General features: G+C 33.1%; 1 protein-coding gene across 2 annotated transcripts in view; it reads right to left on the minus strand.

The window, feature by feature from the left end:
- The window catches only part of LRCH2 (leucine rich repeats and calponin homology domain containing 2), a 129,530-nt gene that overhangs the window by 34,839 nt on the left and 78,563 nt on the right, over positions 1-16,128 (minus strand). For both annotated transcript variants that reach the window (XM_050775178.1, XM_050775177.1), the window contains exons 12-14: positions 12,097-12,162; positions 2,651-2,699; positions 2,456-2,572 (exon numbers count right to left, since the gene is read on the minus strand). In XM_050775178.1, coding sequence (XP_050631135.1) covers positions 2,456-2,572; positions 2,651-2,699; positions 12,097-12,162 — 232 coding nt within the window. The remainder of the gene's footprint in view (positions 1-2,455; positions 2,573-2,650; positions 2,700-12,096; positions 12,163-16,128) is intronic.

The raw sequence follows: 16,128 nt of genomic DNA on the forward strand, positions 1-16,128 counted from the left end.
TTTATATTTTCTTGACATCTTAGGAAAAAAACTAGTGACATACTCATTTTACTATGTCCTAATACTGACATCTTCTGACAGTTTAGGAGAATTACACATCTCCTTAAAACATTTCCCAGTGACTGAAGCTTATCTTTTCCACCTACCTCATTAAGGAAAAAATTAACATTTGTTGAATGATGATTATGTAATGTGCACTTCAAATATTATATCATTTGATCTCGTTTAATAACTTTATAAGATAACTAATATTATAGAAGATGTTTATTTTATAAAAAATAAAATACCAATGAATGATACTATTAAACCAAAGAATTGTTTTTAAAATGCTCACTGTGGCCTCTATTAAGACATCTTGAGAAGTCCACTTAAGTTACTGTAAAATCTTTTTTTAATCACTAAAAGTAGGCCAAAAATGGCAGTAATCTCAGCACTCTGGTGGGCCTAGGTGGGAGGATCTCTTGAAGCCAGGAATTTGAGACCAGCCTGGGCAACATAATAAGACCTCATCTCTACAAGAAATTTTAAAGTTTGCAGGGCACTGGGGGACATGCCTGTAGTTCTAGCTATTGGGGAGGCTGAAGCAAGAGGATCACGTGAGCCCAGAGGATGGCCTGAGCCCAGGCATTTGAGGCTGTTGTATGCTATGATCATGCCATTGTACTGCAGTCTGGGCAACAGAGAGAGACTCTGTCTCTAAAAGAAAAACAAAAAAATTAAAAACCAGTAAGGTTTGTTTGAAAGTGTTTGCTCATTTGATATTGGGCTATACACAGTAGATAAAAAGGCAGCCTAGCATAGGCTTTGGGTTCAAATCTCAACTCTGCCACTTATTACTAAGTGACCTGAAGAATACTACTTTGCATCTCTGTGCCTTAATTTCATCATCTGTAAAACAGAAATAATCATAACTGTACTTAACTCATAGGGTTGTTATGAAGATTAAACGAGTTGATCTTTGTGAAGTCTTAGGACAGTGCCTGGCACTTAGTGCTATGTAAGTTTTTTGACAAATACTCAGAATTGGTATTGTTATTATGATAAAGGAGAACTGGTTTTGTTATACTACGATATTGGTAATATACTAAGAATTTGTACTGGTATACTACAATAAAGGAGATCAAATAAATATCAAATTTCTTTTATTATTTTGAAATACTACTAAAATTTCCCCCATATCATCAGTCACTCACTAAGTTTTATCTACAAGCAAATTTTATTCAGTGCCTTTGTTCAAGGTCCAATGAACTAAAAAGGGAAACTTTAATGATGGAATATAAACACAATTACAGATGTATAAAGGGTTGGGATAAATAAACTTTCACTATTATTGACCAGGGTTCTACTTAGAATGTCCTTCCCTTTTTCCTCATGTCTTTTGTTTCTAAGTTATCTCTCACATTGACCAGGAAATGTAAGACTCATAAAAGGACTCAGTATTTATTTGTTGAAGGCTTAAATTGATCACAGATCCACTAAGACATATAACAGTTTTGTTTTAGTCATATGATACTATTTCCAAATGTATGTTACACACCCATATATAGAAACAAACAAATGTGCATGTAGATCTATTTCTACCAGAGAAAAACAGAGAATATAATCCGATTTATTAGTGATATAAACTTGAACTTACCTACAATGTAGACTAGTACTATGTTTTTAGATAAAATTACTATTATCATCTAATAATAATTAGGCTTTGAAAAATATAAAACATGTACAAAAACAACAAAATTTGCTATCCATGGAGCAGAAGCTTGTTTGTACTATTCATTTGAGTCAAATTCCAGAAATGAGTTCTGGCTAGTATTGAAAATTATTCCGAATTCTAATGATTGGCTTCTACAAATACAACAGACCCCAACCACAAATAGACAATAATACAATATTTACAAAGGTATACACAGTAAAATTTCACTAAAACCCTGCTAACTAGAAATTTGGGATAATTTGGATGATCTGAGCTTTTCCTTTAGCTAAGATAAAAGACCCTCCAGCAATCTACTAAGGTAACAAGAAGAAAAAAATGGAAAAACCTGCCCTCAAGCATTTTTAGAACTACATAAACAGCACTTATTTACATAGGAACAGTTAAATGCTAATTGTAAATATGTGTCAAATATTTATTGAAACAAATCCAATGAAAGACTTTTCCTGGACAATTTTTTAAAAACATACTACATATTGCTACAACTAGCAGTGTAGCAAACATTCGTCTATCTTGTAAAGTATTTGGTAAATCATAATTTATATTTATCTACTCAATTATTCTCAATTACTGAAATCTTATGAATATAATTAGATCGTATTACCCCATATATGTGAGAAATCAAAATAACACATTTACTACATTAAACTATAGAGTTACAGTCTACCTTATTAACTCAAAACAAAACTGACAAAATAAAAACTAATAATTACAAAGTAAATTTCAAAACTTAATATAGAGTACCTTAAAATATTCTTTTCTAATCTGTTTGCTCCTCCTCCTTTCTTCACTCTGCCAGATTATAGGGTGAGATTCTGGCCACGGTTGTTCATCTATTTGATCCTTCTGATTTTCTAAGGGCTGTAATGAGACAATTTCTTTTAACTAAATAAAAAAGAACAAAATTATAGATATAATAGTAACTTAATTTCTTCTTACCTGCCATGTGAGGGGTGATAATGGTGAATTAACTTCATCTGCTGAGACACTAAAAAATTAAAGATGCCTTAATATGTTAAAATATTTAGAATAAATCGTTAAATATATATTATGAACCTTATTATGTTATCTTCTAAAAAAAATTGTAAAGAATTTACCCATGTCTACACTTTGGCCTAACAACATAAAACTTAAAGTTGACAGAAACTTATTTAAGTTTCTAATACCTGTTGCTCTACAGGAAACATCAAAATGGGTTTATTCTATGTAGGCCCTATGCATAGGTCTACTCTAAGGAATTCTCAGAAGCTAAAATAAGTGAAATATCTAAAGATATACTGTCAAAGGACAGACAAGATATTTATTATATCAAAATAACTAACAAAAACTAAAAAAAAATACTAATAATTTCTTTGGTCTAAAAAAGAGCTCAAGCGAGTAGTTGTTTTTACCTACTGAATTACTGATTATGGACTCAACCTGTTCATTCTAACAAAACAGAGGCTACGAAGGAAATTATTTTCATCTAATTTTTTGTTGTTGAGATAAGGTAGACTATGCATGCTGTTATTAGATGGCAATTTTGAACAAAGAGTTCCTTTGGAAAAAATATATAAACAAAATGTCCACTGAAGCTGCTATACCTTAACACTATTCTGGAACTTCTGTATAGTGCAATAATGAAAAAAAAAAAACCCACAAAAATTGGATATAAAGAATCCAATTTTTTAAAATTTATAGAACACATGATTATCCAAGAGAAAAAGACAAAAAATCCATTATTACAAGAGGTAAGGTTACCAGTTAAAGAAAAACATACAAAAGTTAATAGTTTTCCTACATATCAACTATAATGAGTTAAAAGATATATTAGAAAAAACACTATTCATAAAAGGAAAGAAAAGCATAAAATACCTAGGAAGAAATTTAACTATACTTGTACAAGTACCTATATGAAAAAACTACAAATGTCTAGTAAGAGACTTGAATAACCAAAAGGTTCTTGGGTAGATAAGTATTACAGGTATAACTTATCTTTCAACTTAATTAATAACTGAAATGAACTGTAATAATAATTTTTTTTAACTCGAGAAATATTTTTTCATTTGCTTTAAAAATTTGACAAAGAAGTTCCAAAGTTAATTTGGAAGAATGGATGATCAGGAAGAGAAAAGTTATATAATAAAGGGGACTTCTCAACCCTCCCTTTCTACTAGCTCCAGAATCTACAGATTTTTCAATGGAAGAGGAGTATAGGACCACACGTATAATAACTTCTGAAAAAAAAGACATTTAAGATCATTGTGAAAGTAATGGCTTATATAACAAGTAGTAGAGAGACAACTGATTGATCACTTGTAAAATATACACAGAAAGAAAGAATAAAAAAGGGGGAGGAGACATGGTGAGAAAAAGGCGGGGGAGGGAGGAAGAAAACTAGATTCCTTACCTCATACCAAATATCAAAATGAAAAATTAAAAGATTTAAATATAAAGAAGAAATCACAAAGTATCACAAAAAAAATACAGGCAGTAATTTTTTAAATATTGGAATAGAGAGAGCCTATGGGAGAAACAATCAAAATTAAATACTAACAAATTTGAACACATAAAATGTAAAAACTCGACTTTGCTCATGGCCAAGATAGACTAACAGTGACCAGATATATATTCTTACTGAAAAAAACTAAAAGAATGGCCAAAATATTTAAAACTATGCCTTCCATGACATTGAATATTAGGCAAAAAAATGACATTATCCTTTAGAGATGAGTAAGAAGGCGAATCCCGTAACTGAGCCAAGTTGGTGCATGGAAAGAGTTTCCAGCCCACATCCCAGGAGAAAAAAACTAAGGCAGAGTCTAGCAGACCCAGAATTCAGGAGACAGAGCTGGAGCCAGGGAGAAAAGGGCAGAGTGAGTTCATAGCACACAGTAACAACGAAAAGGGCAATGCACAGAGAAAGGAAAGAGATCTACAATCCTTCAAATTTTCATCTGAGTGTACTGATCATTGAACATGTATGTGAGGAAATTACCCTAGGCAAAAGGATGAAATTACCCCCAAAGATTAGAGGGAATAATTCCCAGATTCTCAAGAGGATCAGGAGTGGTACCAGTTCCAACCAGCTAGATTGGAAAACCTCATAATTCACAGGACATCCAGTAGAGAAAGGTGTTGCCTCATTAAGGGGACAAATTTATTCCTAGACTAAATGCTGCACTGGTCCCACATAAATAAATTATAAAACCCAGTTCCAAAATATCAAATTATTTCCAAGTAATTTAACCATATCCCAGAACAGAAGTCAAAAATATGTATAATAATACTACAAAATCCACATTCAAGAATGTAAAGTATACAATGTCTGTCATTCAATCAAAAATTCAACCAAGCAATGTTCAGGAAGCTAAAGGAAAAGACTGAACGTGGTAAGTACAGACATAAGCAAACTTCTAGAAATAAAAAGTGCAACATCTAAAATTAAAACAAACTGGATGGAATTAACTGCAGATTAGACATTTCACAAGAAATGACTAGCAAACACAAAGACAAAGCAGAAGGACTTGCCAAAACCCAACACAGACAGAAAAATATTAAAGAATGAATAGAACATTAATGTTCCGTGGCAAACGTCAAGTGGCCTAATTGGTGTTCCATAATAGAAGAGGTCGAATGATAGAAAACATATTTGAAGAAATAAGGGCCCCAAAATTTCAAATTTCATGAAAATAAACCCACAAATTCAAGAAGCTCAATGAACTCCAAACAAAAGTAACATGAAGAAAACTACACCAAGATACATCACCATCAAATTACTTAAAATGAGTGATAAAAAATGTTACAGACACCCAGAGGAAAAAACGGACACATTAGGCAAAGTAAAACAAAGATAAGAAGATTCTCATAGAAAACAATACAATCCAGAGGATGATGGAGAAACCTCTTCAAGGTACTCAAAGAAAACTAAAATGTCAAACTAGAATTGTGTATGAGACAAAATATCTTTCAAAAATGAAGGTAAGCTAGGCATGGTAGCTCATGCCTGTAATCCCAACACATTGGGAGGCCAAGGAAGGAGGATTTCTTGAGACCAAGAGTTCAAAACCAGCCTGGGCAACATAGTGAGATCCTGTCTCTACAAAAAATAATGTTTTTTAAGTTGGCTGGGTGGGATGACACATGCCTGTGATCCCAGCTACTTGGGAGGCTGAGAGGTGGGAGGATCACTTGAGCGCAGGAAGTCGAAGCTGCAGTGAGCTGTGATGGCACCACTGCACTCCAGCCTGGGTGACAGAGCAAGATTCTGTTTCTTTAAAAAAGAAAAAAAAATTAAAAAATTAAAAAAATACTTTTTCAGACACACAAAAGCTAAAAGCATTCAATCAGCAGACCAATAGCAAAATTATGTTAAAATCTCTCTTTTAGGCAGAAAGAAAATGATGCACACGTAAATACGATTCTACACAAAAAATAAAGGGCACTGGAGATAGTAACTAAGGGATTGAACACATAAAAGACATTATTCTGATTATCTAAATGTCCTTAAGAAATAATTGTTTAAAGCATAAATAACAATGTGTTATAGTATACATAACAGATATATAAAAAGTAAAATGTATGACAACACACCAAGGCTAAAAAGGAAGAAATATAAATACACTATTGTAAGGTTCTCACATGATACATGAAATGGTATAATAGCTGTTGAAGACAGACTGTGATAAGCTAAATATCATACTCTAACCCCTAAAACAACCACTAACATAACAAAAAGTTACAGCAAATAAGCCCACAAAGGAAATAAACAAAAATTTTAAAATATAATCCAAAAGACAACAGAGAAGGAGGAAAAATGAATAAAAAGGATAGAACAGAAGGGAAATATACAGCAAACCTCAAAATATCATTAATTACAAAAATATAAATGATTTTTAACACTGCAATTAAAAAGTAGATTGTCAGATTCAATAAAAAGCAGGAAGATACTACCATATGCTAACTACAAGAAATGTACTTTCTCTACAAAGACACAAATCAGTTAAAAATAAAAGGATGGAGAAACATGCATCATGCTAATACTAAACAAAAGAGAGCTGTACTGACAATATTAATATCAGAAAAGTAGACTTCAGAGCAGAGAATATTATCAAGAATATAAAGAAAAGTCATTTCAGAATGGCAGTAAAAATTCACCAAGAGGACAATACAATCCTAAACATTTACATATCTAATAATAGAGCTTCAGAATGTATAAAGGAAAAATTATAGAACTACAAGGAGAAAGATAAATCTGCAATTAGTGTTGGAGATTTCAATAACCTTCTCTTACTAACTGATAGACCAAGAAAACAGAAAATAGGTAAGGTATGGAAGATTTAAACAATACTATCAACCAACTTAACATAGTTGAAATTATACAAGACTCTAACCAATAACCACAGAATACATTTTTTTCCAAGTTCCTACAGAACTTTTGCCATGATAGACCATATTCTGGAAAAACTCAATATTATTTCAACAATAGAGAGTACTTCTGACTACAAGAGACGCAAACAAATTACAAAAGCAGCAATATAGATAGGCAATAAATACTTGAAATAATACTCAACATCACTAATTTAATCACTGAAATGAAAAATAAAACATTCTGATATAATTTGTTCTTTTTAGATTGGCAAAGATTAAATAGATTGATAATGTATAATGTTAACAAGTATGGAAGTAAAGCTATCCATGTGTTACTTGTGGGAATGCAAACATAAAGCTTCTGGAGACAATATATCAAAAGCTTTAAATGTACATTTATGTTTTAATCCATCAATAGCATACCTTTAAGCATTTAAGTTAAGAAAATAATACAAGTGGGCCAGGCATGGTGGCTCACACCTGTAATCCCAGCATTTTGGGAGGTTGAGGTAGGTCAATCACTTGAGGTCAGGAGTTCGAGACCAGCCTGGCCAACATGGTGAAACCTCATCTCTGCGCCGCACTCCAGCCTGGGTGACAGAGTGAGACTCTGTCAAAAAAAAAAAAAAAAAAAGAGAGAGAGAGAGATGAAAGGAAGCGAAGGGAAGGGGAGGGGAGGGGAGGGAAGAAGGGAAAAGAATGCAAGTGTACAGAATATATAAAGTTCATCAAAATGTATATTTAGATTTAGTAGGTATATAAAACTATCACTATATTAAATGAAAAATGCATATTACTAAACAGTATACTCAGTATGATCTCATTTTTGTTAACAGAAAGTATGTGAGATATTTCTAAAGGCGGGGAAGGGATGGGGTGTGCTCACCCATGCACTGCTGAAAAAAAGTCACAGAATTTAAATTATTATTTTCCCATAATTTAATGTGTTTTGATGGGTGCAGCAAACCATCATAGCACATGATGTATACCTAGTAACAAACCGGCAGATTCTGCACATGTATCCCAGAACTTAAAGTATAATTTTAAAAAAAGAAAAAAAAAGTTAAGGTCATGTAATACTTCTTAATATTAGAAAAAGAATACCCACAAAGTTATTTCCCTTTTGAATAAAAAAGCAGGTGAGAATTGAGAAAGGAAGGACTGAGATACAAAAGAAAGGAAAAATAAAAAGTCTGTAATAGTAATCACTATAGTTTAACAATTAATGACATATGTGACACTTTCTGTGTGCTAATCACTGTCATAAGCAATTTAAAACATTAACCCGTTTCATCCTTACAGTAACCATGAGGTAGACACTGTTATTATTCGTGTTTTACAGAAGGGGTAAATGTGGCTCAGAGTAAGCTAAATAACTTCCCCAAGAGACAGATCCAGGATCCAAACGCAGACAGCATGGTTCTATTAGCCTGAACTCTTAACCACTACAATAATCTACCCCTCTATAGGAAGAAAGGTAAGTAGAAAGAAATAATCGGAGAGCTAACATTTACTAAGCACGTAGGTGCCAGGCACTAGGGCTGATTTTAAAACTTACCCAAAGCCTCACAGCTAGTAAGTACTAAAGGTGGGACTCTGACCCGAATCTGCCTGACTTCAAGACCTAAGCTCTTTCAACTGTACCCTGATACTTTGCCAACCAATTTCTCAATAGTTTATCACAACTTTCTTGTATGTTTGCAATGTCCCAGGGCTCATGCTGATTGCTAGAAGTGGCTGGAAATCTTTGGAAAGTAGACCACTGAGATCACTTCCAGTACAAAGCTGTCCAGGCATTTCAGGGAGACTGATCATTCATACCCAAAACCTAAGTACCCAGAATTTTTCCAGTTTTCTCTTACAAATCTACATGCTACCTAATGTCACCAACAGGTAATCCATTCCTATTAATTGTGGATTTGTATATTCAAAAGCCGTATTTCAAAATATGAACACACCCCAAACCGCAATATATTAAAACATTGATCATGCCGGGCATGGTGGCTCATGTCTGTAATCCCAGCACTTTGGGAGGACAAGGCGGGCACATCACTTGAGGCCAGGAGTTCGAGACCAGCCTGGCCAACATGGCGAAACCCTGTCTCTATTAAAAATACAAAACTTAGCTGGGCATGGTGGTGCATGCCTGTAATTCCCGCTATTTGGAGGCTGAGGCAGGAGAATCGCTTGAACCCGGGAGGCAGAGGTTACAGGGAGCCAAGATCACGCCACTCCCAGGCAACAGACAAGACTCCATCTCAAACAAACAAACAAAACCATCAATCATTAATCTCATGAGGGCGGGGACCATGTCTCTCTTGATCACTATTGTATCTCCCAGCACACAACACAGTTCCTGGCATTCATCATTTCAACCTACTCTCCCAACTTAGTCACTCAATGAATATTTATTGAGTACCTACTATGTGTGCTATGCATTGTGCTAAATGGAATAGAAAATAAAGTCCGTGATCTCATAAAATGTTCATTGTAGTGTACCTACTGGGTAGTGGGATGCTGATGAAAAACAATAAACAAGTATAGAAGTATATATTCAGAATGCCAAATGGTGTTCAGTTTTATAAAGAAAAGTAAAGCAAGGTGTGGGAAACAGAGACAAAAGGGTTGGGGAGGCATGCTCTTATATATGTTGTTCAGGGAACGCTTTGCTGATGAAGTAACATTTAAACAGAAACCTGAATGTACAAGATTAAGAAATATGGCTGGGGGAAAATCATTCCAGGCAGAGGCAAAAACAAAAAGCCTTGGGGGATGAGGAGAATGCCTGATCTGCTGAGATTCAACAAGGAGGCCAGTATAGATAGAAAAGAACCAACCAGAGAGAGAAAGAAAAGACAGGTTTTGAAACCAAATGCAGGGCATTACTAGGCCTTAAAGCACTCTAGTTTCTATTCTGAATAACATGGGAAGTCAGCAGAGAATTCTGAAGATGAATGATATGATCTGACTTACATTTCAAAAATATCAATCTGATGCTTTTCAGGAAACAGACTAAAGGAAAGCTAGGGTAGAAAAGAGACCTGTTAAGAGGCTCCTGTAATAATTCAAGTAAGAGATGGCTAGGACTAGAATGGTAGCAGTTGAGGTGGTTAAACATATCAATCTGATGCTTTGTGGGAAACAGACTAAAGGAAAGCTAGGATAGAAAAGAGACCTGTTAAGAGGCTGCTATAATAACTCAAGTGAGAGATGGCTAGGACTAGGATGGTAGGAGTGGAGGTGGTAAGACATGATCGGATTCTAAATATATTCTAAAGTACAGCAACAAGATTTGCTAATGGATTAGATATCAGATGTGAGAGAAAGGGATAAGTGAAGGATGATTCTCAGGTTTTGAGATGACCAACTAGAAAGATGGAGTTGACATTTTCTGAAATTGAGAAAAATGTAGGAGGAACAAGTTTAGGGGTGCAACAGGAACATTAATAGTATGGTTTTGGAAAATAATGTTTGACATGCCTAATATGCATCTAAGTGGCAGTGTTGGGTATTTAACAGGTTATATAACCCTGCAGTGTGTGTGTGTGTACATATACATGTACACATATGCAAATGCAAATACTCATATGGTAAAAAGGTCTAAAAGGCAAAGTAGCAAAATAATGTGACTTGTCATCTCTGGGGAGTGAGATAATGAGTGATATTCATTTGTTTATTTTTTCTTTATGTTTGCTAAATTTTCCAATTTTTCAACAAGAAAGCTACATTACTCTCATAATCAGGAAAACATTAAAGAATCTTTGGTTTTGTCTTTCAAGAAAGAACTGGATAATTGTTTTGAAAATGAGAAAAGAAAAAGTAATAGTTTTATAAAAGAAAAGCCAAGATTGGATATCACAGTTTTACGGTTTGGGCAATTGAGGCCTTCTCAAGAGAATGTTAGGAACCTGTGGAGGAAGCTTAAGGCAGGAAATAAAGGAATGGGAAACTTAAAAGAAAGCAAACATGTAAGATAGCAGAATCAGTATTCAAAAAGAGAAAAAGTGGGTTAAATCCAGTTAAATTAAATGTGAGATGGATGAATATTCCTAGGCTTGGATATGAAAAGTAATCTCACACTTGAACTGAATTCTGAAAGACTAAGTGAAGAAGGTAGACGGAAGGGAAATCCTAGTAAAGAGACCAGGATGTAGAAGGTAGAACACAAACAAAAGATAAAAAATTAAAAATAAATAAATAAAATAAAAGAAGGTAGAACACAGAGATAAAATCATCCTGGAATGAAGAAAGAAGTTCTGCTCCTAAGTGCAAATGGTGCCAGTGGGGGAATGTATAAGATGAAGCTCTCAGGGTAAGCAGAAACCCACTTCAATCTTATGGGTTAAGTTAAATATTTTAAGGTTTATTCTAAAAGTTGTAAAGAGTCATTAGAAGATAATACATGGGAGTCACAAGTAAGATTTATGTTTCAGAATTATCACTCTTCCACTGTACAGAAAACAGACTTAAAGCAAGGCAAACCTGAAGAAAGGAGCTATGTCTGGGGACTGTTGCAATAAGCCAAGCAGAAAAAGACTGGGCCTGAACATTCTCAGAGGATTGACTCAGGAGTTGAGTCTAATCTAAATTCAAACCATCAAAAAGAATAAATACAAACTTTCAAGGTCTTCTAGTTCTCAGGAATTCATATATGTGGATTTATATAATGTATTCACATAGAAGAATTTAGTAACACCCAATTGAAAAGCAATGAAAATATAAGCAATATTATAGAGAATAAACACAATCAATGCTAAAGAAACACATTATTCCTGGCAGGAATAGCAATATAATAAATGTTTGCTGAATGAATAGGTAAATGATTCTATCATTAAGACAAAAATGCATCTATGAGCAAAGAAGATCAGCATTTTTTATTTTGCTTATATCAAAAGTAAATTTAACTCCTATTTAAATTATCTAGTTATATTAAATCTGTATCACTTATTTAACTAAAGTCTATATACAAAATCATCACCGTCAAAGGATCAATACTCATTATAAAATATTAAGTAAAAGCTAAGATATTTTTATACCTCTTTTCACATTCCACAGTTTGTTTTGGCTTGTTTCTCATCACAGAAGTTGAATGATTAAGAATCCTAGAAGTAAATCAACACATTAATTCCCAAATATATTAAGGAGAATATTATATCACAAGATATATAAAAAAATCTCTAAAATAAACTGCATCTGGTCCTTGAAGATCTTTGCTAGAAAATAATATTTAAATATTATTTAGATCAGATGCCCATAAGTGTACTATTTACAACAAAATGAAGCTCGGCAACTTTTCCAGGCGTCTTCTTTTATAAACCCTTTCTCAAAGTTTGGATTATCTTCTAGCCATGCTATTTTTGCCCTTTGCATATCTAACTTTTGGCTGAGACAGAAGATAAAGAGATACAGAGGTACCATCATGACTGATTTATTTTTTCCAGCACAGCAAATGATATGAGATGTGTTGATGTAATACGTAATTATTTTGCCAAATGAAAAATTCTAATTCTAAATGCAAAATCAGTGCTCAAGTTCAATTCTTTAAAAAAAAAACCCACAAGTTTCTTAAACTTTTAATAACTATATAAAACCATTAAAACAAAAGAAAACGATGAACCATTATAAGAGAGAACTATTTCTACATAATGTTACATAATTCTAAGTATTAATCTCAAAGTCAAAAGTAATGAATTACTAACTATCCTTAACATAACTAACCATACTTGAGTTCTTAATGTTACTATATATATAAATATAATTTTCACTTTTAAAATTTAATATCATAGAAGTAAAATCTCTGCCTTTTATTCAAAATAAAATCTATAGATGTCAACTGCCAAAAGAACAGAGAAACGGATTTTAAATAAAAGCTATATATTGACCAATAAAATACATAATGAATTAAATATAAGTTGGTAATTACAGAAATATGGTTAGCATAAAGAAAGCAAAGTCCATTATGCTGGATTCCTCACCAGCTTGGATCTAGTAGGACCTCACTAGGAAAAAGTGATAGAGATGCAAAGGACAAGTATCATATACCAATCAGTGTAGCTTGGGCCAAACAATTTCAGAATTAAGGACATTCATTCTTCTTTGTACAGGCATGCATTAAAATTACCTTAAATTCTTAAATGCAGAAAAATTAAGGTAATGAAATATCTAAAACTATTAGGAAAAATATATTTTAAAAGAGTTTTTTTTTTTTTTAAAGAAGAGATAGCAGTAAGTACCATCCTGGGGGAAATTGCAGAATTATTGCAGGGGCAGGGGAGTCAAACTACAATGGCCTTCACTATGGTAAATTCTGATTCCTTCTCACCACACATTCATTAGCGTTGGGATTATGGTTGTGTATGAGTTATACTGAAACAGAAAAAAAAGTTGAGATCCACTTACCCATAAAATATATTTTATGTACTTGATAATTCACCTATGTAAAATTTTGCTATGTACATTATTTTGTGTTTTACTCTGATACCCAAAGTCAAAACAAACATCTATTCTAATTAAACATCTAGACTATTAACATACTTCCCTAATCCAGTTACCAGTACTTATTTTAAGTAAAAGACTATACAATTCAGCTATGTCAACCTGGCCCCATAATACCTGAAGGCTTCCACAAACTCTAGATACCTTGATGCGTGTCCTGTTGCTCTGGTCCTCTGGAAGAGTTTATCACTGAATGATGCTCTACAACTTAAAGGCCTCTGTCTGTATTCACATTCACATAAATCAACCAAACCAAAAGATGGGGGAAGATGTTTTTGGAGACACAGGGTAGTCATTTGTAAAGGAAGCAGAAACAAAAGAATGCATAGATTTCAAGGACTCAGAGATCTACCTAATTAGTTATAACAAGCTAGAGGTTAACATGATGCTCCTCAAATTGAAATGTTCATATGATCAGGAAAAAATCATAATAAAAGAGGTAATGTCCATAATTTCTATAATTCTAAAACAAAATTATAAACTTCCCAAACCTAGTTTTGCTTTCCATGATCCTTAATTACATTTTAATTATAACTTTTCATAATTGCTTTTTGTTATTTAGCTATATCACATAGTAATTAGAGGCTCATCTTTCCACAATAAAGAAAAACTCTCAAGACACACCTAAAAGCAAATAAAATAATTACTAAAAGGAAAGACACAACAGAAAATACTACAGTGTAAGTTAGCAGGAACAAACATGCAATGGGAACCAGTTAAATGAAGCTATTTATTGCAAAATCACACATATATTTTAATCCTTTCTTTAGAATGATAACTAAACAAAATTTAAGAAGCCAGCTAAACATCGACTTATTAAGCCCCTTAAGAAAATCAGTATAAGAAAAAGAGCAGTAGCCACCTTTCTAACACTAATATAAATGAGTAAGACTCATGGAAATTTGTAAAACTGGCTCAATAATTTATAATACATATCAACTTCTTTGTTTTTCAACAGAATTTCCTTTATTATCAAGTGAATATTAAGAATATTCTAATAGTATCATTTTATTCTCAGTTCCTTCCTTGATTTTTCTTGTTCTAAAAAACATGCTCCCTTTTTTCAATTTTATCTTATTTTGGTAAGAACATTTAACAAGAGATCTACTCTCTTAACAAATTTTTAAGTATACAATAGAGTATTGTAAATTATAGGCACAATGTTGTACAGCAGATCCCTAGAACTTATTCATCATACAACATTATTTTTAAGATAATGATTTTTTTCAAGACTTTTTTTTATTTCCCAAAATAATAGTGAACGTAAAATTAGAACTTGCTGAATGGCTATTTAAATATAGTTAAAGCCATTGATTCAGAGTGACTTCAATACACTCAGACGCAAGTAGAAATAATAATCCAATATTTTGACAGGGGATGATAAAGACTATTTTTCAATTTAAAAAAAAATCAACAATAAACTATAAACATAAAGTAGCTTAATCAACACATCTTAATCAAAGTGGGGGCAGTCTTCTAAATAACTAGGCTTCAGACTTTAAAACCTTATGAATTATCAATTTGATGGTTTATTTGCTGATCTCTTTTCTCACCCTTTTTGAGTATTAATTCTGTACAATATCCTCTTGCTGCTCCCCTAGGATAGTTTCATGTACCAAGTACTGGCATAAGGTTTCTTAAAGAATCAAAGACATTTTTAAAAATAATATGAACTGCCAGGCGTGGTGGCTCACTCCTGTAATCCCAGAACTTTGGGAGGCTGAGGTGGGCAGATCATGAGATCAGCAGTTCGAGACCAGCCTGGCCAACATAGTGAAACCCTGTGTCTACTAAAAATACAAAAATTAGCCAGGCATGGTGGCACATGCCTGTAGTCCCAGCTACTCGGGAGGCTGAGGCAGGAGAATTGCTTGAACCCGGGAGGTGGAGGTTGTGGTGAGCTGAGATTACACCACTGCACTCCAGCCTGGGCAACAGAGTGAGACTCTGTCTCAAAAAAAAATTTTTTTTAATTAAAAAATAAAAAATATATATCAACTAAGCAAGTGGCAAAACTGCCATAAGGAAATCATCACTGAACTCAATGTAAGCTGTTTTTTAATTACCTCTAGTTTGGGAGAAGATACATGGCTTCATTTAGCTGAGAGCTAACACTGCATTTGTCTTCTACTAGTAGCAAGTTAAAGAACAGCTAAGTAATATGCAGTCAAAGTAGCAGTCCTGGATGATATTTCCCTGTAGGTGAGGGAAATCTTAATCCAGTTAAATTATTTTTAATCAAGACTAAAAACAAACAAAATGTACAATAATTATTTTAAAACCTAAAAAGAGATGTTACAACTCCTGGCCTACAATTTTAAATAGCATTTCAGATCCTTCTCTAATATATTTGGAATATAAGACACAATAATAAAGCATGAAAAGGAAAATCCACAACCAGAGAAGGTATAAATTATACCAAATCCACTGTAGGATATATCTTCATATAGGATTACACTTAGATTTTTGGTCTCATTCAAATTCAAGTATTGTGACAGTAAACAAAAAATTTTAATTCCCCAAATCAAAAAGATCTAAGTAACGGCAACGTATTGTAGAAGGAAGAAAGATTA

Source organism: Macaca thibetana, chromosome X (assembly GCF_024542745.1).
Source record: "Macaca thibetana thibetana isolate TM-01 chromosome X, ASM2454274v1, whole genome shotgun sequence".
Lineage (NCBI taxonomy): Eukaryota > Metazoa > Chordata > Mammalia > Primates > Cercopithecidae > Macaca > Macaca thibetana.